Raw genomic sequence first — 26,424 nt, 5'->3', positions numbered from 1 at the left:
GCACTCTTCAACTGTAGAAGCTGTATAGTTTGGGCCTCTGCTTCTTTTCTGAAAGAAAGCTTGAGTGCTTCCATGGCTTGCCTATGAGATCCAAGTGCGAGTTCCAGTTTACATTTGCACAGATTAATAAGCTCTGAACTTTCACTACTGGTTTGATCCAATTTGGAGTTAAGCATCTTATTCCCCCTGGGTAACTTTTTGCTGGCTGCTTGCAATTGTTGATGCATGGTGGGCTCAGTGGAATAAGTAGACAGATTCACATCTTTATCACCTTCTTCAACAAAAGGATAATTCTCCTCAAAAGAGAGAGCAAAGACATCACAACCACTGGCAGTGGAAACGAACAGTGTAGTAAGGTCCAGGACTCCTTCTTCCAGCAGATCATCTGCCTCTGCAACAGCTTCATTCTCTTGAACTATTTCCCGAAAGAGCGATCCAAAATCTAGAAACTTCTCTAGTGGATAGTCACCGTCATTGTTGGTGTACCCTGTTTCTGATCATCTAGCTTGTTCCCAAAAAGAAATGGAAGATCTGCAATCACCTCCTGTGGCCCAACAGATGGTGTTTCTTCAATAAAGACTGGCTCGCTGCGCAATGAGTTGACTTCAATTTCTGCTGTAGTTAGAGAGTAGAGAAGATTCAAATCTGCACAAGCATGTCTGTTTCATAAAGAACACTGCTGATTTGGAAGGACATGCAGTGTATCAATGATCTCACTCTCATTATAGCGAAGGACAGCCTGCATCTGTCCTTGCGCTCTTGTTGTGATACCTCCTGCACCTTGAAGTTTCTTAGAGGAAGATCACAGAGTTACATGATTCAGCCACACACCACCCTATTTACATTGTGCTCCCATTTTTCTGCCCAATGTCTACTAACTCAAACTTTGTTACATTAAACTGCATCTACCATTGTTCTGCCATTTGCTTAATTTATCTATGCATTTTTCCAATTTTCTACTCTTTGCAAATTATTAAATATCTTAGCTTAGTGTCGTATGCAAACTGGTGTTCTGTTCCTAATTAAGTTCATTTATAGAAAGTGAAAAATTCAGACCCCTGCACGTATTATCTATAATTCCCCGCCAATCCAAGGGCTTTATATCCAAACTCTGTGGGCCGAATTTTTACTCCCAAGCCGAGAACACAGAGTTGGGAAAATTCCCGACTCCACAAACCTAACTTGGGAGAAAGTGCCCCGAATCTTCATATTTTCATCCAGGGTAGGGCAGGCACTAACAAGAGTCAGGCTCACTGACCCCAGAAAGAGTTCGGAGACAGCCACATGGGCTGTTGGGTGTCAAGACGGGCTTGTTAAAAGTCCGCCTCAGTGCTCTGGAACGTCTAAGACTTCATCCATCTACAATAAAAACAAAACCAAAATAAAATCTCTCTAGCTCTCACCTCTCACAACACCTCATCCCTCATGATCCCTTATACCCTCCATGCCAACCCATGCCCCCTTCCACCCCCATGGCCCCTTATACCCTCCATGCTACCTCTTGCCTGCTACCCCATGGTCCTTCATAACCCTATGCCAACTTAGTGCCAATGCATGTCAACCCATGACATCCCACTCATTCCCATGGCCTGTAATAGTCCCTATGCCAACCTAGTGCCGATCCATGCTCCCCACCCACTATCCTTTGCCCTTACACCCTCCAGGCAGCTCCCAAGTATCCATCATGGGCAGACCTCAAGAGCCATGATGAGATGAAATAAAATAAAGTTCCGTGTATATTGCAGACTTCATTACTTTTTTAAAAAAAACTTTCATTCATAAAACCCATTCAACACATTTAAATTGCTTCAAGTACTTAACCCCTTATAAAAGGAAATATTTCCTTCGAGTAATTGATCCTTTATGAAAACATAAATTTGCATTCCTCGCCCCTCATCAAAGACAGCTAATCTCTTTATAAGCACTTGGAGCTGTTAATTAAATTGTGAATTTACAGGCCTCCCACTGTGATAATGATAAGTTATGGAAGCAGTCAAGTAGCACTAATTCATTATTGATTAACCTCAGGTTTAAGTCAATAGACAGCTAGTGAAATTGCAAGCAGAGTTACAACAAGCTTTTTTCAAAAAATTAAAGGGCTTGGGGATAACAATGACTTGACACCTCAACAGTTCTACTAAGCTTATCCACTTTTTCCACATATTCATGTATACTTTTAATAATTCCAAAGGAGCACCTTATCTCTCCCAAAGAGTACCTTATCTCTCCCAAAGGGACACCCTACCTCTCCGTAAGGGTACCTGGACCTCTCTAAAACAGTACACTGTTATGACACAGCAGATGATGTGTGCCAGGCGGATCAAATCCACGAGGGAAACTTAATCATGCTATCACAACGGCTTTGCAATTTGTATTTATTTTGAAATGCATGCCCTGAATTCAGAAGTAATAAGTCCACCAAGACTTTAGAGATTTTTAGGAAACTAAACATTTATTAACAAAATAAAAGATTTCAAGCACATACATAGGTCTACAAATTACTACTATAGTAACTCCCTAAATCTCTAATTAATCTGGCTTCCAGTTACACCCCCATTAAGGCAACAGTAAAAAAAAAAGGTTTTAAACAGACCCAGGCAAGTCAACACAATACCCTGGACAGTAGAATTCAAAGTGGCTTTTCCCAGCTTCGGTTTCTGTAGACAGCAGGCTTAATGCACAAATACTGGGGGCTTCTCACGCTTCTGGTAGATCTTACAATGTCTTCCCTTACACATAGCCTCATTTTCCTTTATACATGTTTCTCCCTTTTAATGTAAATTCCATTGTTCCCATATGTCTTTGGAACTTTACCTTTCTCATAATATAAATGATTTTATGGTGCTAACATTGTCAGTAACCTTTTGGAAAAATAAACAAAAAGAGAAAATGCTGGAAAAACTTAGCAGGTCTAGTAGCATCTGTGGAGAGAGAAACAGAGTTAACATTTTGAGTCCGTATGGTCCTTTTTCAGGGAAAAGTAAACACATTGCTTGGCCTAGCTTCTCTGTCTAGGTGTAAACACCCTACCATCTCTTTGAAATTCAATTGTGAATTGAATTTATCTAAAATGCAAATTCTCCTTACCTTACATTCTAAGTCTTTATGTTTATGTATTTAGCATTTCAAACCTAGCTTCTTTTGATGAGTCAAAGCCTCCAGACCAGCTGTCTCCAATTCAATTAAATCCCACCCCCACACACACATACACACGAACTATCCAAACCCCACTGTTAACCAACTCCTACAATAAATCACAATATTATTATGAGAATTATTATACTTTCATGACAACACTACCTCTCCAAATAACTCCGGCAGCTTTAGACCTTTTCCTCAAATGTCTATAGAACACAAAAATTGCATCTGTTTGAAGACAGCCACAATTTTAGGTGTGCAACTGCCTTCGTAAACCACAGATGTGCAAGCTACAGCCTGTCCCCATTCCCACCTGGTGAAAATGGTGGGAGCTTGGCTCAGGGGGCAGGACTTCCGGAATTAGGGTTCCGGCGTCATTTTGGCTAAGGCGCGGAGCCCTTTCAGCTTTGCGAAAATTCAGGCCTATGTCCCCTAACGCAATCTTAACTAGCAATCTATTCTGTGTAACTTTACCAAATGCCTTCTGAAAATTCTGTGACATCCCAGGCCTCAGTACCTCCCAGAACCTGCATCATTTGCACCTATAGTGACAATTCGTGCTGGTAAGGTCACAAACCTCCGTTATAGGCTATCACTGAGAAAACTGAAACTGATGAAACTGAGATTCTTTTATTTTCATTAATTTTATTTCCTTAGGTAAGCAACAGAACAAATAGGTGAACTGATTTGTTGTTGTTGATTTAGTTTGTCAATGGTGTGTTACCAGATATGAACCGTGAGGAAGTGGGGCTACATGTCTGCGAATTGGAAACCTGAAAACATTGGGAAGGCAGAGGTCCTGTTGAGTTCTACAATATTTTTGCTCCATTTCCAACCCAGCAACCAACCAGATATAGGTGTCTGACAGAAAAGAATGGGATAATATGATAGGCAGGCAAGAAGAACTGGTGATCTTCACCTAAGTAAACTGTGCTACAATGCAATTAATTAACTTGTGAATGATGCCACAGTCCAATGCACCAAATTCAGTCTTTTTTTTAAAGAGCTTCTAGCTTTCACAGGCAATTCAAAGGCTACCAGCAATGCTACAGCGCAACAGGCTGTCAATGTCTGCAGTAGTAAACCTCTGGTCCCACTTCCCTTTCCTTGTAATGGAATCAGACACTTTTAAAGGTGTGCACACTGACCCACCTGATTTTCCAATATTTGCTGCGTCCAGACAATTCTGTGCATTTGAGCGCAGATTCGGGAAACCTTGTTTATATATGGTTACATTCTACCATTTTCTGGAAGCCATAGTTCTCTAAATTGGTTAATTCTATGCCCATTTTACAGCCAATAAATAGGCACCTAAGCAGCTAACATGGCAGGTGGTATATGAACATATGAAATAGGAGCAGGAATCGGCCATTCGGCCCCTCGAGACTACTCTGCCATTCAACAAGGTCATGGCTGATCTGATTGTGGCCTCAAATCCAATTTCCTTCCTACCCCTTATAACATTTGACTCCCTTGTCAAACAAGAATCTATCTAATTCAGCCTTAAAAATATTCAATGACCCTGCCTCCACCGCTGTATGGGGAAGAGGATTCCACAGACTCATGATCCTCTGAGAGAAAAAATTTCTTCTCATCTCCATCTTAAATGGGAGACCCCTTATGCACACAATTCAAGTAAGTCATGAGCCTGAGGTAAGGACTGAAGTGCAGGCATCCAGGGACTGTTACAGAAACAGATGTTATTAGGGGTCTAACACCTCTAATTGGACCCCATCCTGAAATTGGGTTGTCATGATCACAAGCATTTTTTTTATTCGTTCATGGGATTGGGTGTTGCTGGCTGGACCAGCATTTATTGGTCATCCCCAATTGCCCTTGCTTAGAGTCAACCACATTGCTGTGGGTCTGGAGTCACATGTAGGCCAGACCAGGTAAGGACGGCAGAATTCCTTCCCTAAAGGTCATTAGTGAACCAGATGGGTTCAGCAATGGTTTCATAGTCATCATCAGACTTTTACTTCCATATTTTTGTTGAATTCAAATTTGCCGTGCTGTGATTTGAACCCAGGTCCCCAGAGCATTACCCTGGGTCTCTGGATTATCAGCCCATTGACAATACCACTATGCCACCACCTCCCCTTCTTCATGCCCCCTCCCCCAGCACAGGCCAATTTTACTCCGATAATCATCTGACTCAGAGGTAAGACTACTACTTGAGTCAAGCTTTCACCTGGTAACAAAAGCTGCATTCTAAGTATTTTGCACAATTGGTGATGAAAAGAACAGAGTTGAAACATTTAATGTCTCTTGATTAAATTTTGTGTATCTTTTCTGTTTCTTACCCAGGTGCCACTGCGATCTTAATTCCTCGTCTTGATTTGGTGATTTCATTTGTTGGAGCAGTCAGCAGTAGTGCTTTGGCCCTCATCTTCCCCCCTTTGCTGGAGATCATCACTTTTTCTGGAGAAGGAATCTCTCCCTGGTTGCTCCTAAAGGACATCTTTATAGCATTGATAGGAATCATTGGCTTTTTGACTGGAACATATGTGACTATTGTGGAAATCATCTACCCAGAGACAGCATCAATAATTAAACCCACGACTGGTCCTTCCATCAACTTCAACTCTACTGTACTGAATTCTTGGGCCAATAGTTCAAGCTCATGAGCGAAAGGTACTTTAGAGCTGCTACATTTAGAGGAATTGTGGAAATGATCTACAACTATGTATTTTACACAACTATGGAGTGAAAATGGAAATACTACATTGTGTATTTAAGCTCTTCACTGCAATTCCAAAGCTCTTACACACTAACATGTAAGACATAATAGTTGTTGAGAATCTGGTTTTAGCTGCTTTGTAAATTCTTTTTGTTTGTTTTGAAAATTTTCAATATAATGGACTGTCCTTTTTTCTTAACATACATTTTTTGCCTCCTCTCCTCTCCCACTGAGGGTGAAGTAGGTTGTCTTGCCCAGTATCCCTCCTTCCTTGTGGGGAAATGTCTTTCTTCTGCTTAGCACCTCTCTTAGCTACACTGAGATTAGGAACCTAAGAGTCAGGGAGTTGTAAACATGAATCAATGTAGTAACATTCCTTGGTGCGGAGCATGATATATTTCATCCTTGTGCTTGTGTCTCATTGTTTTATCCATAGTGATTTAAGTCCTGTATAATGCAAAAACACATTAATTTTCATGTAGAAAATGGGATGTAGGCATTTGATAATGTTTTCACAAGACCATTACAATCCTCCCCTCTGATCCTGTCATTCTGTGAACTAAACTGTATAATGCCAGTCCTTCTAGGGCATTAGCACAAAAGCAGAACACTCAATCCAATATTAAGTAACTGGTGAACTGAAAAGGATTAGTATGATTAAGATTTTGTATCACTTCAAACGTGCTCTGCTGACCTCCTCTACTGCCTAACTTCCCCAAAATAAAATGTAAATGAAATTTGGCAACAAATGAGATCGGAGTCTATTCAGTAACCTTCATGTGAATGCCATAAACTCAAAGCTGACCTGCTGTCAGCCCAGTGGCTCTAGCTGAAACTTGCAACACTCCAATTCTTAGGCCTGTGGTTTGAACTCAAGGTTCAAATGACATCCGGATCTTAATATTATCAATTGGAAAGTTTTCAGGTTCTTACTTGGACCCCAAGATGGAGCATGAAATAGTGGTTCTAATGTGGGGGGAAAAGGTGGGAATCATCAAGGAATTGTGTCTTATCCCATGTTGTTAACATTGATGCCACTCACTGAGCTTCTCAGCTTCATTTTTCTCATCCAGAAACCTGAAAGGAGGTTTGAAGACAACAAAAGCAGGAATATTTAAAAGGAGGTATTAAAGCAAGTACAATCATAGACTAGACCTGCAACTCTTTAATTGCGCTCTAGTTTTTTAAATATGAAACACAAATTTCTGGCTTCTTCATTGATTTGTAATCCATACAAAATCCTCCTTGTAATGAGCTGTTCTTTATTGATCCAAAAGGCAGTTTAATAAGGGGAGTGTACTATGCAAAAGGAAGCGAAAAGCAAGCAAAATGTAGATTTCTGTATATAAGTATAAAAATTTTAATTGCTAAGAAGTAACACTCTATAATCTAGTTGTAGTTGGGACTCTCTGACACCCAGAGGAGCTGGGGATGTATAATAAGTTTAAATATTTCCTTCCTAAAATAGCAAGATAGTCTCATCTCTAATAAGAAAAAATAGCAGATATTTGAGTGCGTGCAACTCTCTCATATCTTGAATAATGAGAGTGAAATTTAGCTAGTTTGGAAACAAGACAACGTGGAGACATCCACCTGCTTAAGGATTCAATCTATGTCATATTTTTTACAAATAACATGTATTTCTTCAATCTAAAACCCATCCACAGCAGTCTGGAAGAAGGCTGCACCAGAGTTATTTAAATAGATTCTCAGTTTCATTCAGGTAAGTCTTTAGTTTGTGATTTTAGACTGCCTGAGGAATTTTAGGTCTATTTCTGCCTGTGTTGACTGCTCTAGCAGAGTTCACAAATTGTTGCAAGTTTATTGTGGAGCTGTAGAACAATCTCTGCCCAGGGGCTGGTGAGGAAAGTTGCTCTGACAACACGAGTATGTGGCTCAGTCTGCCAATGGGGCTGTAGGAGGAGGAAGAGAAATGAGCTAGAGTGCTGAGACCAACAGCAACCAACAGCTGGAGAAGTGGGTATATATAGGAGGGGAGGACACAGGAGGCCTTACAACATGCAGGTCTACAGGAACAGGGCGTCTTATATCTGATAAACTAAGGGACAGGGTGTCCAGTGGCCTTGCTTCACTGGGGATCCTGTGACAGTACCATGTCACCAGCACCAAATACAGCCCACAATAGGTCATATCCTCATTGCCTGTGGCTCCAAATGTCTATGCTCAGGATCACTGCAACCTGCAACAGATGACATTAATAGCATTGGTCAATTTGCAGTGCATTTGAGCATCAAACAGGTGACTAATGTGCTCTGCACTAAACAAAATAAATTCATCACTTTCCTCAGTTGAGCAGCAAAGCAGGAAGATGGGGCTCTGGTAATCACAAGAAACAGGTGCAGGGCAAATTGACCCACACCCTAATAGCCTTGTATGCTCCATATAAAGAAACTGGAATGTACATGAACAGGAAGAACTTCCACTGACTCAATGCCAGAAACTCAAGCACTGAGACAGAAGAGTGTTACCTCCATAGTCACTCTATGAGCACCAGTTGAGCAAACAATTGGGAGCTTGAAGCAAAGGTTCCACTATCTGGATAGATGTGGAGGCGTTCTATGATATAGCCCTGAGAGAGAGTCTCCAGTATCATTGTCATTTACTGCATGCTCCATAACTTTGCCCTGCAAAAAGAACAACTCTTGGACCCACCTGAGGGGGTGGGGGGAGGGGGTGGAGAAGTGTTGGTGGTGCAGGAGCAGGAAAAGCAGTAGAAAATCAATATTACCAAGAAAGGGCAGGAACCACCAGTCCTACCTGCTGCCAGAGATTTATAGCGAATGCTTTGTTTGAATTATTGCCATCCTCCTGCACCAACAGTCTCTCCTACCATCAGATCCGGTCATTGCACCCACCAGATGAATGTCCTCCATTTCACCATCAACATGGGATTTGTTGCCTTTCATGGCCAAACACACACCAGTCCAAAGAGACAGTGCACAGGAACAAAGTGGTCCAAAATGGTTCAGTTTGTCCAACAGGTAAGAGGTGCTTGCTACTTGTATGGATGAGAAGGACCCCAGGGTGGATGAGCAGACTCACCATGGCACCATAGTGAAGGAAGCCATTCAAGTGGGAGAAACAAAAAGGAATTTGGTAGTGAAAGGAGAGAGTGAAGTCAGGGAGATAGATATTATTCTCAGCCATAACTGGGAGCTCTGAAGGTTGTGTTGCCTGCCCAATGCCAGGGTTAAAGACATCTCCTCCCAGCTGGAGGAGAACTTGGGATCCAGTTGTAGTGGTCCAAATGGGAATCAATGATATAGATAGCACCAGGGATGGCGTTCTGCTAAGAGAGTTTGAAGAGTTAGAGTCCAAATTAAAATGTGGAACTTCAAAGGTTTGTTACCTGAGCCACATGTCAATTGGCATAGGGTCAAGCAGATTAGAGAATTAATTGTGTGGCTCAAAGATTGTTGTGGGAGGAAGGGATTTTGATTCATGGCATCAGTAGTCAGGGAAGAGTGTGGGGATTCTGTTGGGATGGGGTCCACTTAAACTGGGCTGGGACCAGTGTCCTAGCCAATTGTATAACTAGGACTTTGGACTGGGCTACAAACTAACTGGGGGGGTGGGGGGAGGTGGGGGGATGGTGTAGTGGGGTTCAGGTGAAGGGAGATTTAGAGATCAAGAGAAAGGCTGAGGCATCAAAACAAGGGAGATTTAGAGATCAAGAGAAAGGCTGAGGCATCAAAACAATGTAACAATGTGGGGAAAGACAAGCAGATTGGGAGAGGAAGAGATAGAGTGTTTAACATGAATTGTACATTAGTGAATAAGATAATTGCAGCAAATAATAGTAAAAAGATTAAATTAAATGTTCTCTATCTGAATGCATGAAGCATCTGAAATAAGATGAATGAACTAGTGGTGCAAATAGAGGTAAAATGCTTTAGATTTAATTGCCATTGCAGAAACATGGTTACAAGGGGATCAAGGTTGGGAAATAAATATTCCAGGGTACACAATATTTCGGAAAGACAGACAGAATGTCAAAGGAGGAGGGGTAGCCCTGATAGCAACGGATGGCATAAGGTGAGAAAGGATCTGGCCTCAGACGATCATGAAGTAGAATCAGTATGGGTGGAAATTAGGATAAGCAAGAGTCAAAAACGCTGGTGGGAGTAGTTTATAGGCCCCCAAACAGTAGCCATATCGTTAGAGCATTAAAAAAATAAATTATTGGAGCTTGTAACAAAGACAATGAAATATTTGTGGTGGGCTTGAATCTCCATATAGATCGGAACAATCACATTGGCAAGACTGGTCTAGAAGGTGAGTTTGTAAGATGTTTTCATAACAGTTTCTTACAGTCATACCTTGTGGAGCCAACTAGTAGTACTTAGATCTAGTATTTTGTAATGAAGCAGGGTTAATTAGTAATGTCATAGTAAAAGATCCACTGGAAAATAGTGACGATAATACATTCAATTCCATGTTAAATTTGAAAGTGACATACTCCAATCACAAACAAGAATCTTAAACAGTCAGTTAAATAGGTATGAGGGGAGAACTGACTAAGATTGATTGGATAAATAGACTAAAAGGTATGGCGGTAAATAAATTGCAGGAAACATTTAAGGAAACAATTCAAAATATTCAACATAAATGCATTTCAATTAGAAAACAAAACCTCAGCAAGACAGGGCCATCTGGCTCACTAGGGAAGTTAAGGATAGTATTAGATTTTTTAAAAAGAGGCTTATAATGTAAAGAACAGCAGCAAATCTGAGAATCAAGAGTCTTTTAGCAACCATCAAAGGACCACCAAAATGCTGACAAAAAGGGAAAAAATAGAACGAGAGTAAACTAGCCAGAAATATAAACAGAAGATCGTAAGAGTTTTTCTAAGTATATAAAAAGGAAGAGAATAGCTAAAGTAAATATTGGTCCCTTAGAATCAGATACGGGAGAAATTATCATGGGGAGTGAGGAAATGGCAGAGGTATTCAACAAATATTTTGTGTCTGTCTTCAGAATAGTTGCATGCCAGAAATAGAGGATAACCTAGAGACAAAAAGAATGAGGAAATTAAGATAATTAATGTCAGCAGACAAAGTGTATTGGAGAATTTAAGGAACTAAAATCTGACAAATCCCCGAGACCTGTTGACCTACACCCTAGGGTTCTAAAAAAGGTAAATCCGGAGATAGTGGATGTGCTAACTATGATTTTCCATAATCCCTTAGTTTCGGGAGCAGTCCCATCAGATTGGAAGATGGCAAATGTCAGTGGCAAGTTATCATTTATCAAGTTATCATTGTGCTCTGTCACAGCAATATATAGAAGATATATTCCTGTTTCAGAGCACAGCAACAAAGACCCATCAGAAGAGTCTTATATTTTAACGTAGTACAATTATCGGTACAAATTTGGTTATCAAAATAAATATGAAATGTAAAAAGATGTAACTAGAATCATAAGATATTGCTATCTTTTGAATCCTCCTGAATAGCTTTCATATTCTTATATTTTCTTTCTTACAAAGACCTTCCCACACAGATACATCTTCAAATGCTTCATTGGTTGTGTGTCTCTGGTGACTTTGTCATCCTCCTTCAACAGTTGTACAGCCAGGTTTAATATATTGTACTATTTCATGTCATACTAATAAAACACTGATGTGAACTGGAATGAAAATGGATATATCAGTTTCTTCTGGTCCATTCTCCTTGACCTTTTTTAAAGGCTTCATTACATATGGGCAGTGGCAGCTAACTGAATTGTCTACCTGTAATGATCTATTAAACATTTACTTTTAACCTGATGAGATGTCAAGACTCAACGACAGGCTAGTCTATCACAATCATGCTATATATTGTTGACCTGTTTAATCAGATAAACTGCTTGTGTCTACAGATCTCCGTAATATGATGGTGTAATAATAGTGTACTGTTGCAGATAAAGTGCACTATATCTGATATTTGATAGACTCTTTTAAAATGATTTAATGTGTTAGAAGACTTTTATGTAAAATATTTTTGGAAAATTTCAAATATATTTGCTTTTGTAAAATTTCATAATTAGAGCTGTCATTTTTTTGGTGTTGCAACATCATTACAATAAACGTTTGCCTATTCACAGAACTTACATATGAGACACAGATAATCATTTTTGTTAGATCATGGTTATAGAAGTTCATTTTCTTAACTATTGATTATTGAAGAATGTGAATTGAGATCCAAAACCAACCCAATCCAATCCAAACAAGATAAATAGTTAGTTGAAGCTAAAATTGAACTGTTACTATTTATGTTTGGCTCCAGATGTTTATAATAAATATGATTTTTTTTTCAAAGTTTACCAGTGAACACATTAAGCTTGTAGGCTTTGAAAACGGTAGTCTGATAGTAATGATAAGGCAGGAGGCTAATAGGTAGGGAATGGGGATTATGATTCTAAACATCTGTACTACATCCCTCAAATGTCCACAATAAAAGCACAAGACCCTTCAGACCCTTTCCCTTATCCTGCAACTGTATGGAAGTTATAAATAAGTTGTCACATTTGAAGTGTGTCTTCAAATTCTGTTGAAGAGAAAGACAGCATAAATATTTTGCTTTTTAGAGGTGGAAGTTAGGTGATTGCATTTATGTACTCAAAGGGTTAGTTTTGCGTTGAAGTTTGTGGAATGTCAATACTGAGGGGAAATAAAGTTCCAGCACAATTCAAGATGGGGAACTAGTCCAAAACCTTCCCACCTCATTTTCCTCCACTGAACGCCTCAAATCTTCCAAAATCAGGAAGTAACTGGGAGAAAAATCTAGTCATGAGCTAATGAATAGAAAGTTATGAAGCTTTTTTTAAACACAAGCAACCAATTGCTACCCAGTGTACTCAATGTCTTTAACTTTTGTTGTTTGGAAAAGACCTAAATTACTTTAAGTCCAGAGGTTTTTCCAGTACTCATCCCTCCTGAGTGGCCATTCCTCATTTCATAACATTTACCTTCTTAAAGAAAAACTGAAAATACTTATCAGGTCTGGCAGCATCTGTGGAGAGAGAAAAAACAGAGTTAACGTTTCATGCCTATGACCTTTCATCAGAACTGATGCTGATGCTGAGTGTTTCCAGCATTTTCTGCTTTTATTTTACATTTCCAGCACCTGCAGTATTTTGCTTTTGATTTACCTTCTTAACCCTGTTTGTGCAAATTATTAGCCATTACCCATAATGTACTGAATGTAATGTTGACTGGGGGTCACTGGTTACGGTTATTGGCTTAGTACAAAGAGGAGAAGAGTCAATTCTCTCTTAACTCTCAATTCGCTTTATTCACGTCATTAGATCATATACATATAGATTATACGTCTGGTTAGATATAGACATGCTGTTTGCACCAGGTTATACAGTTTTATACCCAAACTAGGATCTAAACGCACACTCACTAGGTCTCTCTAACACTCCCTGAGTGGTCACAGAATATAAAGGCTAATACCTGAAAAGGAGAGCTGACGCTGGCCAGGCGTTCCGTTCTCTCTCTCTTTCGATGTCATCTCTATGTTGCTGACGTAGGTTCTTCCACTTCCACGATGGTTGGTCTCCGGAGTCTTCGCTGGCTCCACGCCCGAGATTCTTCATTCTTATTCCAAATCTTATCTCTTCAAGCTGTGCTGTCTCTCTCCCGTTGGTTTTGGCTTGCTCGCCTAGTCCGTGTCTTCTCCTTATTGGCTTTGTCCCAAGGACTTAGGTAGCATTACCCCATTACTCCTTTTTTAAATAAGGACTTGTTTCTTATCACATCTCCCTTGTCTTTCACGAAACTTAGCTAATTCAAACCGGTTCCAGCCAGCTCAGGCCAGCGACTGAACTCAGGCTACTTCAGTTCAAAAGTTGCTTTTGCCTATGTGTCAGCAGTTCGGAATAAACTCAGTAGTTTCTGCAGCCCCTGGCCAACAGTAAGTTAATCATTTGGGCATATAAGATGAAAACAACAAAACCACGTGTTAAGTAAACCTGATTTGTAAGCCTGAACAATGAATCTAGTCCTTAATTCATACATAAACATCATTTTCCATGTTTACTTACCAATCTTCCCAGCAGTTTGCCAAATTGGTCATTGAACCTGATTCATACTTTAAACTTAATTAGTCCTTACTAGCACCTTGTTGCACAATTCTAACACTGTGGATTGTTTTCTTTCTTTCATGTGATGTGAGTGTTGTTGGCAAGGCCAGCATTTGTTGCTCATCCTTAATTACCATTGAGAAGGTAGTGTTGAGCCACCTTTTTGAACTGCTGCAGCCTGCAGAGCAGATACACCTCCAATGCTGTTGGGGTGCTGTTACCACAAGCATTATTTTGTTTAAGCCATCCAATCAATTTCAAAACAACCAACCTCACTGACACCCTAGGACTGTTTGTGGGGTAATGTATTTTTATTGACAACTGTGACCGGAGTGAAGTCATGGATGCCTGTCCACTGTCTACAAGGCACACGTCAGGAGTGTGATGGAATACGCTCCACTTGCCAGAATGAGTGCAGCCAAAAATACTCAAGAAACTTGACTCCATCCAGGTCAAGTCGGCCCGCTTGATTGGCACCCCATCAACCACCTTAAACATTCACTCCCTCCACCACAGAAACATAGTGGCATCTACAAGATGCACTGCAGCAACTCACCAAAGCTCTTTCAACGGCACCATCCAAACCTGTGACCCCTACCAACTAGAGGACAAGGGCAGCAGATGAATGGGAACACCACCACCCTCCAAGCCACATAGCTCCTTACCAACATCTGGGGGCTTGTACCAAAATTGGGAGAGCTGTTCCACACACCAGTCAAACAACAGCCTGACGTTGTCCATAAGATATGATTCTGAGAGTACGACTATGTCCCAAGCGCCACCATCACCACCCCTGGGTATGGTCTGTCCCACCAGCAGGACAGACCCACAATATATGGTGGAAGAGCGGCATATAGATGGGAGGCAGTTGCCCTGGGAGTCCTCAAAATTGACTTCAGGCTCCATGAAGCCTCATGGCATCAGGTCAAACATGGGCAAGGAAGCCTCCTGCTGAGCACCACCTACCATTGCATTTCCCCTGATGAATCAGCGTTCCTCCATGTTGAACACCATTTGGAAGAAGCACTGAGGGTGGAAAGGGCACGGAATGCACTCTGGGTGGGGGCCTTCAATGTCCATTATCGAGTGACTCAGTAGCACCACTATTGACCAAGCCGGCCAAGTCCTAAAGGACATAGCTGCCAGACTGGGCCTGCAGCAGGTGGTGAGGGAAAAATCTACCTGACCTTGTCCTCATCAATCTACCTGTCTCAGATGCATCTGCCCATGACAGTATTGGTAAGAGTGGCCACTGCACAGTCCTTGTGGAGACAAAGTCCCATCTTCACATTGAGAATACCTTCCATCGTGTTGTGTGGGGCTATCACCGTGCTAAATGGGATAGATTTCAAACACATCCAGCTACTCAAATATTGGGCATCCATAAGGCGCTGTGGACCATCAGCAGCAGAATTGTACTCAACCAGAATCTGTAACCTCATGGCCCATAACCCCCACTCTACCATTACCACCAAGCCAGTTGATCAACCTGGGTTCAATAAAGAGTGCAGGAGGGCATGCCAAGAGCAGCACCAGGCATACCTAAAAATGAGGTGTCAACCTGGTGAAGCTAATACATAGGACTACTTGCATGCCAAAAGGCAGAAATAGCATGTGATGGGCAGAGCTAAGCGATTCCACAGCCAATGGATCAGATCTAAGCTCTGCAGTCCTGCCACATTCAGTCATAAATAGTGGTGGACAGTTAAATAACTCACTGGAGGAGGCGGCTTCACAAATATCCCCATCCTCAATAATAGGGGAGCCTAGCATATCAATGCAAAAGCCAAGGCTGAAGCATTTGCAACAATCTTCAGCCGGAAGTGTTGCGTAGATGATCCATCTCGGACTCCTTCTGATGTCCTCAGCATCACAGATGCCAGTCTTCAACCAATTCGATTCACTCCACGTGATATCAAGAAATGGCTGAAGGCACTGGGTACTGCAAAAGCTATGGGCCCTGACAACATTCCGACAATAGTACTGAATACTTGTGCTCCTGAACTAGCTGCATCCCCAGCCAAACTGTTCCAGTATTTCTACAACACTGCATATACCTGGCAAAGTGGAAGATTGCCCAGGTATGTCCTGTCCACAAGAAAAAAGGACAAATCCAACTTGGCCAATTACTGTCTCATCTGCCTACTCTCAGCAAAATAATGGAAGGTGTTGTCAACAGTGCTATCAAGTGGCACTGATGCTCAGTTTGGTATCCACCAGGGGCACTCAACTCCTGATCTCATTACAGTCTTGGTTCAGACATGGACAAAGGAGCTGAACTCAAGAGACAAGGTGAGAGTGACTGCCCTTGACATCAAGGCAGCATTTGACTGAGTGTGGCACCAAGGAGCCCTAGCAAAACTGGAGTCAATGGGAATCAGGGGGGAAACTCTCTGCTGGTTGGATTCATACACAAAGGAAGATGGTTGTGGTGTTGGAGGTCAAGCATCTCAGTTGCAGGACATAGCTGCAGGAATTCCTCAGAGTACTGTTCTAGGCCCAACCATCTTAAGCTGCTTCATCAATGACCTCCACTCCATCATAAGGTCAGAAGTGGGGATGTTCGCTGATGATTACACTATGTTCAGCACCATTCACAACTCCTCAGATACAGATGCATCAAAATGCCACAAGACCTGGACAACATTAAGGCTTGGGCTGATCAGTGTCAAGTAACCTTCAATGCCACTGTAGGACTAATTTTAAAGAGAGAATAGAGGAAAACAGTACTGGAAATTGTAAGGGGGTGAGAATCCCTTGCAGAGTCTCACCTAGGTTCGGAGGTGTACTCTGAACGAACAGGGATTAGTAACTCGATACCAAGCAATGTATGAAAACAACAATTTTTATTTGATGATAAACAATTATTAATGATTAAAAGAAAATGAAAGAAAGATAATGTTATTAAAATGAAAGGAAGAAAAGAGCACTTTATATATTTTTATTACATATTATATTACAGGTACATGCTATATTACAAATGTTAACCCCAAATTGTTCTGTTCAAGACAGCTCTCCAAAATGGTAAAACAACCCCAAATTGGTTTGTTCACAATAGCTCCCCAAAATGGTAAAATTCCCCTTGGTTCATACATCACCAAGTCTCTGAGTAACTTTACATGTGTGGGCACTTCAGTCAGTCACGCCATTCACGGCCCTTCCTCCCGTAGTCTTAAGCGATTGACTATTCCACTCTGGCTGCAGCAGCGAGTCCTGGCAGCAGTGTCCCTTTAAGCCAAATTTCTGGCTCCATTCCAGACTTTTGAGATTTTATTCTGAAGTTCTCAAAACAAGAGTCAAGAAAACATGAATCCTTATCAATTCTTCCTCAGGCACTGCAAGGCCTCATAGACTTTGCCATACTCAGGTTGTTGAAGTATCTTTTGATGGTGTTTCTCATCTGTCATCAATCAGGTTGTATGTCCATCAATCAAACTCCATCTCCTGATTCCACACCATAGTTGACCACCCCATGTGTAAGGCTATTCATTGTCCTAGCATCATGTTCAAGCATCATCAGATGCAGTGAGGAAAAGCACTTCTGATGAACAAAAGAAAACTTTTATTTTAGTAGTCTAGCTTGAAAAGGGAAACAAAGATGTAGACCAAATACTAGCTGTGAATGGCCAGTATGAAAAACAAGGTCTTGGGAAAACATGTCTCAAGTTAACAATATTACTACTGATTATAATTGATTATTTGACTTAATCAAAGCACAATCACACTTCATTTTAAATCAAGGTCTACAAAGTAACTTTAAATATTCAATACAGACTTAAAATCAAGTGCAAAGCAGAAATAAAATGCAAAAATACAAAAATTGCAAAAATTATTGGCTGCAGACCTTGTGCCTACAGCATCCTCCCCTTTAACATACAAATTACCGCAGTATTTTACATTAAAAATAACTAATTATGACAAGTGCTAGGCAATGATCATCTCCAACAAGAGAGAATCTAATCATCTCCCCTTGACATTCAATGGTATTTCCATCGCTGAATCCCCCAATATCAACATCCTGGGGATTACCATTGACCAGAAAGTAAACTGGACTAGCCATATAATTACAGTGGCTACAAGAACAAGTCAGAGGCTAGGAATCCTGAGGAGAGTGGCTCACCTCCTGACTCCCCAAAGCCTGACCACCATCTACAAGGCACAAGTTGGTAGTGTACTGGAATACTCTCCACTTGCTTGATGAGCGCAGCTCCAACAGCTCTCAAGAAACTTGACACCATCTAGGACAAAGCAGCCAGCTTAATTGGCACCACATCCACCACCTTCAACTCCATCCACCACTGACACACAGTAGCAGCAGTGTGTACCATCTACAAGATGCACTGCTGGACTCACCAAGGCTCTGGGACAACAACTTTAAAACTCCCAATCTCTACCATCTAGAAGGACAAGGGCAGCAGATGCATGAGACCATCACCACCTTCAAGTTCCCCTCCAAGCTACACACTATCCTGATTTGGAAATATATTGCCATTCCTTCACTGTCACTGATCAAAATCCTTGAGCTCCTTTCCTAACAGCACTGTGGATGTACCTACACCACATGGACTGCAACGGTTCAGGAAGGCAGCTCACCACCACCTTCTCAAGGGCAATTAGGGATGGGCAATAAATGCTGGCCACATCCCATGAAAGGATAAATTTTTTTAAAAACTTATTGCCTTAGTCATTGGATCAACGGCTTCCCCATTTCCAGATTGTGAACTGTACTTCCCGAATAGCAGGCCTTCGGTTCCTCTTTCCCAGTGCCAATCAATTAACATTCTACCTCTGGGTTTGCCATCCAATTAGGGAAAGTGGGTGTGAGTCGCTTAGTATGAGGTAGAAAAGAGGAGGAAAGTGGATGGAAAGCATGGAAAGGCAGCCCCCTGGTTCATGGAAGCATCCCTGGAAATAATGCTGGAAGCAGTCAGGGCTTTCAGAGAGGTCCTCCTTCCAGCGAATGGCAGGAGGAAGCCAGCTAGCCTCACTGGCCAAATTGGTTTGAGATTCCAGAGGAGGTGAGCAGCAGGACTGTGGTGCTGAAGATGTGGATCCAGTGCCATCATTGTTTCAATGACCTACAGAGGTCTGGCAAGGGAAATGGCCTGCAGCTCTCTGCTACAGCTGTTACCCTCTCATCTCTTTAGCAATTTTCTGCACAGCTATCATCGCAGCCACACACTCTGCTGCCACACAAACTCATTTCTCCCCAGGCTCCTCCTCAAGTCTCCATCTTAGCAGCCAGCACCAACCAACAGTTGGTACCCTCTCACTTCTTGAGTGCCTAATTGTCACCCCTCTCAAATGTCTACCTCAATCCTTAGCAATCTCTTAACTCCTCACAGTCCTAAGTCTCTGCCTTTCCTCATTGCAGGAAAATGGAGCCCACAACTACTAAGAGATGCAGAGAAGTGGGCCACCCTCATGGTTATGGAGGAGGATGCCCTGGAGATCGGCAAGGTGGCAGCAGTACAGGTGCTTACCTTTGGAGAGATGAAGGTGGCACAGAGACCTGAACTGCCACTCATGCTGTGTCAATGTCATCAGTACAATAACTATCATGACCTGTATAATGTGAATTTGGAACCTAATTTCACCTACATGCTGTACTAATGCCAGTCTTTCATCTCCAGCAGGCGCATTGTCAGAGCTGCGCCAGGAGATGAGGGATGAGGCAGTGGGGTTTTCAGAGGAGGAGCATCAGTCTGAGGAAGCATCTTCACATGTCTCATATGCACCCGCACCCTCCACCAGATACACGCACCTCAATTGGTATTACATCACAGCTGTGATGGCTCAGACATTGGTGTTCATGACTACCTCCATTGAAAGAGCGGCCAAGTTCATGGAGAGTCATACATGGCAGTCCAACAAGTGGATGTTCTCCCACACCAATGGCCTGAATGCTATGGCTGCCACTTTGCAAAACATTGACCAAAAAATTGCATTGATGACTGAATGCACACTTAGCTATGGCCAAATGCTCTCCTGCTCTTGGTTACCAGTGAATTGCAGGGCCCTGAGAGAGAAGAGGGAGGCAGGAATGACAGCAATGAAAGCTCTTCTTAATGTGCTCCCCCTCCTCTCTACTGTCACGGCTCTTGCTCTCAGCTCCTCTGACAAAGGTGCACACTCTTCCTCCTCCTCCAATGGCCAGGATAGATGGAGCAGTCTTTGGCAGTGCCCTCACAGGCTCCAAAACCCAGAGGACCTCTGCCATGGGCATATCACGTCACAGAGCAGGGGAACAAACAGCCTGCCTCTGTTATGTCCTTCTCTGGTGTAAACGTACCAAGCATATGCAAGGATTTGTGGAACAATATTGTAGGTTGTTTATTTGAAGATATGACTATATCCAGATATTACTCACTAGAAGGCTAAGTAAATATGGCACATGGTCTCTACCCTGCTGCTTAAAAGTCATGGGACTAATACATCACATCTTGTCAATGTGGTATTGATCAACAGTAATTTAAGGTATGTTCTCTTAAAGGTGTATGCACATGCTAGCAAAATATCCTCCTGTTTTCTAAACTAAAGGTTTACCTTTAAAGAATCAAATTCTTCACACGAAAGCAAAATAAAATAACATTGTGTCTGAATGTACTTTAACACAGGGGAATAAATTTACAAGTCTCTGAAACATATTGGTGGTTTGCTTATCCATCCAGCTTTAATTATGGTGATCTTTGCTGGAGGCTGCTCTATGTTTTCAGAAAGTTGGTCGGGGTACTTTGTTTGTGTTGTGTTTTAGACTGTGTTCTAGTTGAAGTAGGATTATTCAGTGTTCCTGGTTGTAGTACTGTTCTGATTTGGCATCGGTTTTGTCGCACTGCCGTGCCATTTGATATTGGTACTTGATATGACCTTACTGACCATTTCTGTTATTTCACAAATGCCCTCAGTTGGGTGTTGGACTCGAACTTTCTGTCTGATGTTCAGGTTGGGTAATTCACATGCCAGTCACGGGCATCTTTCAGCCTCCACTGTTTTCCAAGAAGTGCATCACATGTTCCTGGGAGTATCGCAGAGTAATGACTGGTACGCAGTTGTCTGCCAAATAGCAATTCCCACAGTGGTTCCGCAGTGTGATGAAGTGTGCACGTTCAGAATGGGGTATATCTCTTTGGTTCAAACAGTGCCTTGTAACCCATTGGCTAGTGATTGGCATTGCAAAGTTAGGTGATCTTCTCCCAGTGTAAACACAGGGAGAAAATATTACAGGGCTAAGGGGGTGGGGGGGTGGTAGATGACCCACCACCCCCAGAAGCAGAGTTGGCATGGAGCTCACCTGCTCCACATCAGCCTGCCACACAGCCATAACACACTGCGGGTGGGCTAAATGGGGGCAGCGTGGGACACCCGCCTCACTGGGGTGGAAGTCCCGCCCTTAAACATTCTGATTGGCTGGCAGCCCCATCAGTTCCGGCAGCGCTAAGAACACATTAGTGGGTACTGCTGGGATTGCAAGCAGGAAGAAGAAGAAGGCCCAATGGATCCTGGAGACAGGTAAGTCTGGGGTCTTCGGCAGGGGTGGGGGGGCGGGTGGTAGGGGGGATCTGGGGTGGTGTGTTTAATGCAGTGGACGGGTTGGAAGAAAGGAGAGGTTCTATCTTAGGGGGCGCCATCCTCCCGATCCACAAAGGGCACCCCCAGAAGATAGTACCCTCTCTTTCTTTCCCACCCTTTGAAATTTTTCTTTTAAAAAGTAGCCTGCCCATTTCTGCCCGACTCCCCACACCAACCATTTTATGACTTCAGCAGTGTATAATTGGGGTCAATTGGCTTGTTAACCAGCCCCATTGACCCTTGATTATTTATTTAAATATGGTGGTCGAGCACCATAATCGGCAACCGCCCGCCCCCGGTATTATGGGGGTGAGCTAGGGGGAGCACGGGAAAGTGGTGGGGTGGGCCCCATCCTATTTTATGTGCCCTCCCACCAAAATAATACCTGGCGAGGGCACGAAAAATGCAGTCCAGGGTTTCCAATGTGCACCTTGAGGTCTGTGGTCCTTGTCACCATGGACAGTGACCAAGGACAGGTCCTTGCACACCAGCAGGCCTCTGATCACTGGACCCGTGGCGCCCACAATATAAAATATCTGAGATGACCAGGGTTAGGTTTTATGGTCACATTTGAGTGTAATGCACCCCAGGGATGGAATCATTGTATGCCATGAATTTGGCAGAGGCTGGTTGAATCATTGCTTGTCACTCCTGTGAGTACATACATTTCAGTGTATAAAGTGGAAGGATGTTTGCACCTACAGTAGTATCCAATTTTACATATAGGGCAGAATTTTACACCAGCAGGGTTTTAAGGTCCAACAAAGTCAATCGACTTTTGAATGGCCACATTTTGTGGCCCCGCCTCTACCATGACAGGGCCGTAAAATTCCGCCCATAGATTATGTTGACCCTTCATCTGCGGGCATATAATCTGGGAGGTGGCAAATGCTTTGTTGACACCACTGTGCCAATATATTCTTTAATGTTCACCTTGATGAATGTCTGCGTACTTTGTGTGTTGATGATCTGATCATCCTCATCACCTGACCATATAGCTTGGCTAGATATTTTGTGGATCTGTCTTTATGCTATTTGGTACACGGTCTTGTTTGGTTAGAATGCTGTTCCTGTTTGACCTCTGTTTGTGGCTTTTCATGACGTGAAACCACTTGTTTTGGCCTTTGCTTTCTGCATTGGTGCTTCCAATGTCCTCAGGTGCCATATGCCTTATATACAGTGTTAAAAGCTGGGCATTTTCTAGGTGCATGTATGAGGCCACACCACCCTCATTGCTCACTAGGCTTGCTGTATTGGCAATTGTGGCAATGGTGGACAAATAGCAAATAACCTGTAGACCCCGTCTACCCGTTAGTAAGGCTTTGTGCTTGCGTCTGCTTAGTAGTAGTGCTTCCATGATGTAACCTTAGGGTTGGTCAAAGATGCTTCCAATCGGATGGATGTTATCACAAGCTCGATTATTCTTTCAGCCAGCTCTACTGCTGTAAAGTTGCAATCACACCTTTTGTCTCTGCATCTAATTATGAATTGATCAGTGGTGTTGTCTGAAAGATATGAATTCCAAACTGTGTGTTCTGAAGTTGAACTTCACTCATAATTGATCTTCGAGTGCTGCCCATATTTTTTCTACATTTTTAAGATCGGACAGACCTGACGTGTTCAGCCTGTGGAGGCCTACATTGCCTTTAGCAATTTTAATTTTAATGGATTGTTTACCCGGTTCAGAGAATACAGCTCAACATGTTGTTGGGATAAAGTAAACTCAGATAGGAGATCTAATGCCTCAAAATTCAACGTTGAAAATTTTGTGATCATCTTTTAGCTGTCTGCAACTTTAGGCAGCTATGCAAGTTTCTTCCAGCTCTTTTAGAGTTAATTTAGCTCTTAGTTGCAGTACCATTCATGGCCACTGCCTGAGATGGTGACGCTGTTGCCCTCTTTGTTTTCCCCGGTTTAGCTCTAAGCTCCACCCACAAAATAGTAATTTTGATATAAAATAGAGCCGCCTCCTTCAAAAGGTGAGTGAAACAGTGGAGAAAGTTTTTTTTTCAATAACCTTCTTTTAACTTTTAGGAGCTCTTACTGGATAATTCTTCTTCCCAGCCCAGTCTGCAATATTTAGCTTCAGCAGTAATAAATTCTCCTGTCTTTGGAGTTCTACTGGAAGTGAGATCACCTAGAGTGTACTGTTTAATTTCGGTCCCTGCTTTAACTTTGCAGCAGTTAGACTTTTACTAACTAAGCTCTCCCAGATTTGAACAATCTTACCAGTAGCTGGTGCCTGCTGCTTGGAGCAAAGTGCAATCCCAGAATGAAGGTATGTGTGTAAAAGCTCTATAAAGCTGCAGAATCCTTATACATGTTGAGTCATGATATTGTTTCACTTTCACATCAACTATTCCATTCTGTTGTACGTGAAGGATTAAGGCTTCTATATTTTGCAGCCAAATTTTCAAAAAAATGCTGTCACCTTGCCACCATGTTACATTCTTCGCTTCGACATGAATGTTATGAATGTTCTGACCGTACTTAAGGATTGGTGAAACAATAATGTGGGTTCTTTATTTGAAGATAAAACTATATCCAGATAGTATTCACTAGGCGACTAAGTATTATACATCTGATCCTTACCCTGTGCTTCCAGACTGCCTACAAGTCATGTGACTAATGCATCACATCCTGTCGATCTGGTATTGATTGACAATAATTCAAGATATGCTCCCTTAAAGGTGTATGCACATCATATCACAACAGCCCAAAGCTCTGCTGAAGCTACAGGCATACCACCACATAAGAGAAAATGGAAGTGCTAATGGTCTTAGCTACACAAAGGAAGTCAAGTGGGTGCTTATTACATTGTTACTTTCACATAGATTATGTTTATTTTAATAGGCCATGCTAATGACCTGATAATTGTCTTGGCATTTTTTGTGCTTCATACCGGATTGAGCCAGGGCAGGTAAATGCCAGTGAATGACCCGAGACTCATTGATGAGTATATAAGGTCAGGAATTATGTAACGGGTGGACTCCCGTTTACATTAGCAGGCTTGGTGTTGGGTGGAATGCTAGCTTTCACAGTGGTCCTGATGCATCAGCATACTTGGCTGAAGAGTGCCTGTATATGGGCATCCTGGGCTTCTTGGGCATGCAGTTATCAATGACACTCCAAGATGCTTTTGGGTCTCCTTCTCTGAGGATGTCGAGTTCTCTCCATCATCCTCTGGTGCCAGCTCCAGCCCTCTCTGAAGTGCCAAAGTAATTTAGTTTAGGCCAAAGGAGCTGCCCCTCTTAGTGCAAACCTTTGACTGTGGCTGAGCTCAGGCTTGCCGGTTTCATCCTTTATGGTTCTAATATTGGATGTAATTTAATGCCAACCCTCTCCACCAGGAACAGACTAGGAGCCCACCCTACACACTGACCACACCCCCCTTCCCCTAGGCTTGCCTGACTGGCCCAGCTGAGACTGCCCTACTTATCCTCTGGACCTCCAGTGCTGTTCTCCCCCAGGACCTTCTATAGTCCCAGCAGTGACTACTGTTCCCAGTGGCACGGCTGGAACTGAAGAATGTTGCAGTATCACTTTAAAAGAATATACAAATAGTGTACTCGTCATCGCAGAACCAGAATGTAAAGAAACATGTAACCAGCAGGCTGTATTGCTGTTAGAGTTCGTGGTGATTGTTGTGTGTGTTGAATCCATAGAGTAGACCTGTTTGTTGAGTTCAACTGTAACACATATATGTATAGTTCTAGTCTTCAAACAAATAGAACCTACCTATAACTTACTGACTCTGTGCGCGTGATTGGTGAGTTTGCATAAAGAAGCTAGAAACAAAACAGAGACCAGCCAGCCGTCTATTTGGTCAGCAGCTCTTGGAGGCAGACTCTTCACCTCCAAAGACCCAGGAACCTCAACAACAGGCCGGTAATTACCTGATTGGGATTTAATCCCCTTGGGGCTCCTGGAATTGGCCATGATGGGCTTGCCACTGGCTCCCCGGCCACCACCATGACCATTAAATTCTCTCCATTCTGTCGATTTCAGTCTTCAATTACTTCCTGCGGCGCATCACCTTTTCCAAGCTGCTGAGTTGCAGACACAGCTTGAGACCAAGCTTGAACTGTTGGGAAAGAGGCATTGGATGCTTTAAATGGCTTTTAACTGCCTTTTTAGATCCGTCAATTAGCTTCTGGCCGCAGCCTCGGTATTCCCTACTGTACTTGCAATTCTCCCCTGGGCAAGTCAGGGGATGGTACCACGTTGGGATCTCACCTGATGACATTTCCCACCACAGCCATCCTCAATCTCCCCTCCAACATCCAAGCAAAATTCCAGCCATGGAATCAGGTTTATGGGAAGGGGCAAGACTAAGCGGTTCAGTTGCCTGGAGCTTTTAATTGTAGGTTTAATTTGAGCCACCTGTGCTTAACTCACTAGTCACTTTGAAGCCAGGAAAGAGACTGGGTTAAATTAATGACTCATAGCAGCAATAAAATGAATCATGTTTCAAGAATCAGTTGAGGGTTAACTGTGGAGAAGTGTCTCAGTTGCTTTGACATTTCAAGGATAATAGTAAAAATTGTAATAACTGTAAATAGATTGGGATAGATTTTTATTGTCAGCATTACTAGTAGCCAAAGCTTTGCAATTCATCACACAGTCCACACGAACATTTTCTTCCCAAGAACCTTGAAGCTATGAAGTTGCTTGGTGTTCTCATAGGTCTCTCTTCATTCAATCATGGAGTCGTGTAATCAATACTTCTTGATTTACCTTGTCTTCCTTTTAGTCTCTTTGACCTTAATCTACAATGGATGTTGGACATTGACCTTAGTTTTTCAATAACAATTTTAGAAATCATGATTGTTATGTGTTAAAAAAGGTAACAGAATGATTCGGCTTTGGAAAACAATTTTGGTCAGAATTTTCAAGTCTTCATTTATTAGTAAGATAGGCCTATGACTGGGACAAGCTGGATTTTGGAA

General features: G+C 42.3%; 1 protein-coding gene across 2 annotated transcripts in view; it reads left to right on the top strand.

Annotated features, from left to right (window-relative positions):
- LOC144682896 (neutral amino acid uniporter 4-like) overlaps positions 1-7,232 on the top strand; it is a 314,358-nt gene extending 307,126 nt beyond the window's left edge. For both annotated transcript variants that reach the window (XM_078545761.1, XM_078545763.1), the window contains one exon: positions 5,446-7,232. In XM_078545761.1, the coding sequence (XP_078401887.1) occupies positions 5,446-5,765 (320 nt within the window). In that variant the 3' untranslated portion in view covers positions 5,766-7,232. The remainder of the gene's footprint in view (positions 1-5,445) is intronic.
- Positions 7,233-26,424: the final 19,192 nt, after the last annotated feature.

This window comes from Cetorhinus maximus, chromosome 7, assembly GCF_964194155.1.
Source record: "Cetorhinus maximus chromosome 7, sCetMax3.hap1.1, whole genome shotgun sequence".
Taxonomy (NCBI): domain Eukaryota; kingdom Metazoa; phylum Chordata; class Chondrichthyes; order Lamniformes; family Cetorhinidae; genus Cetorhinus; species Cetorhinus maximus.
This window is presented reverse-complemented; position numbering and strand designations above follow the sequence as displayed.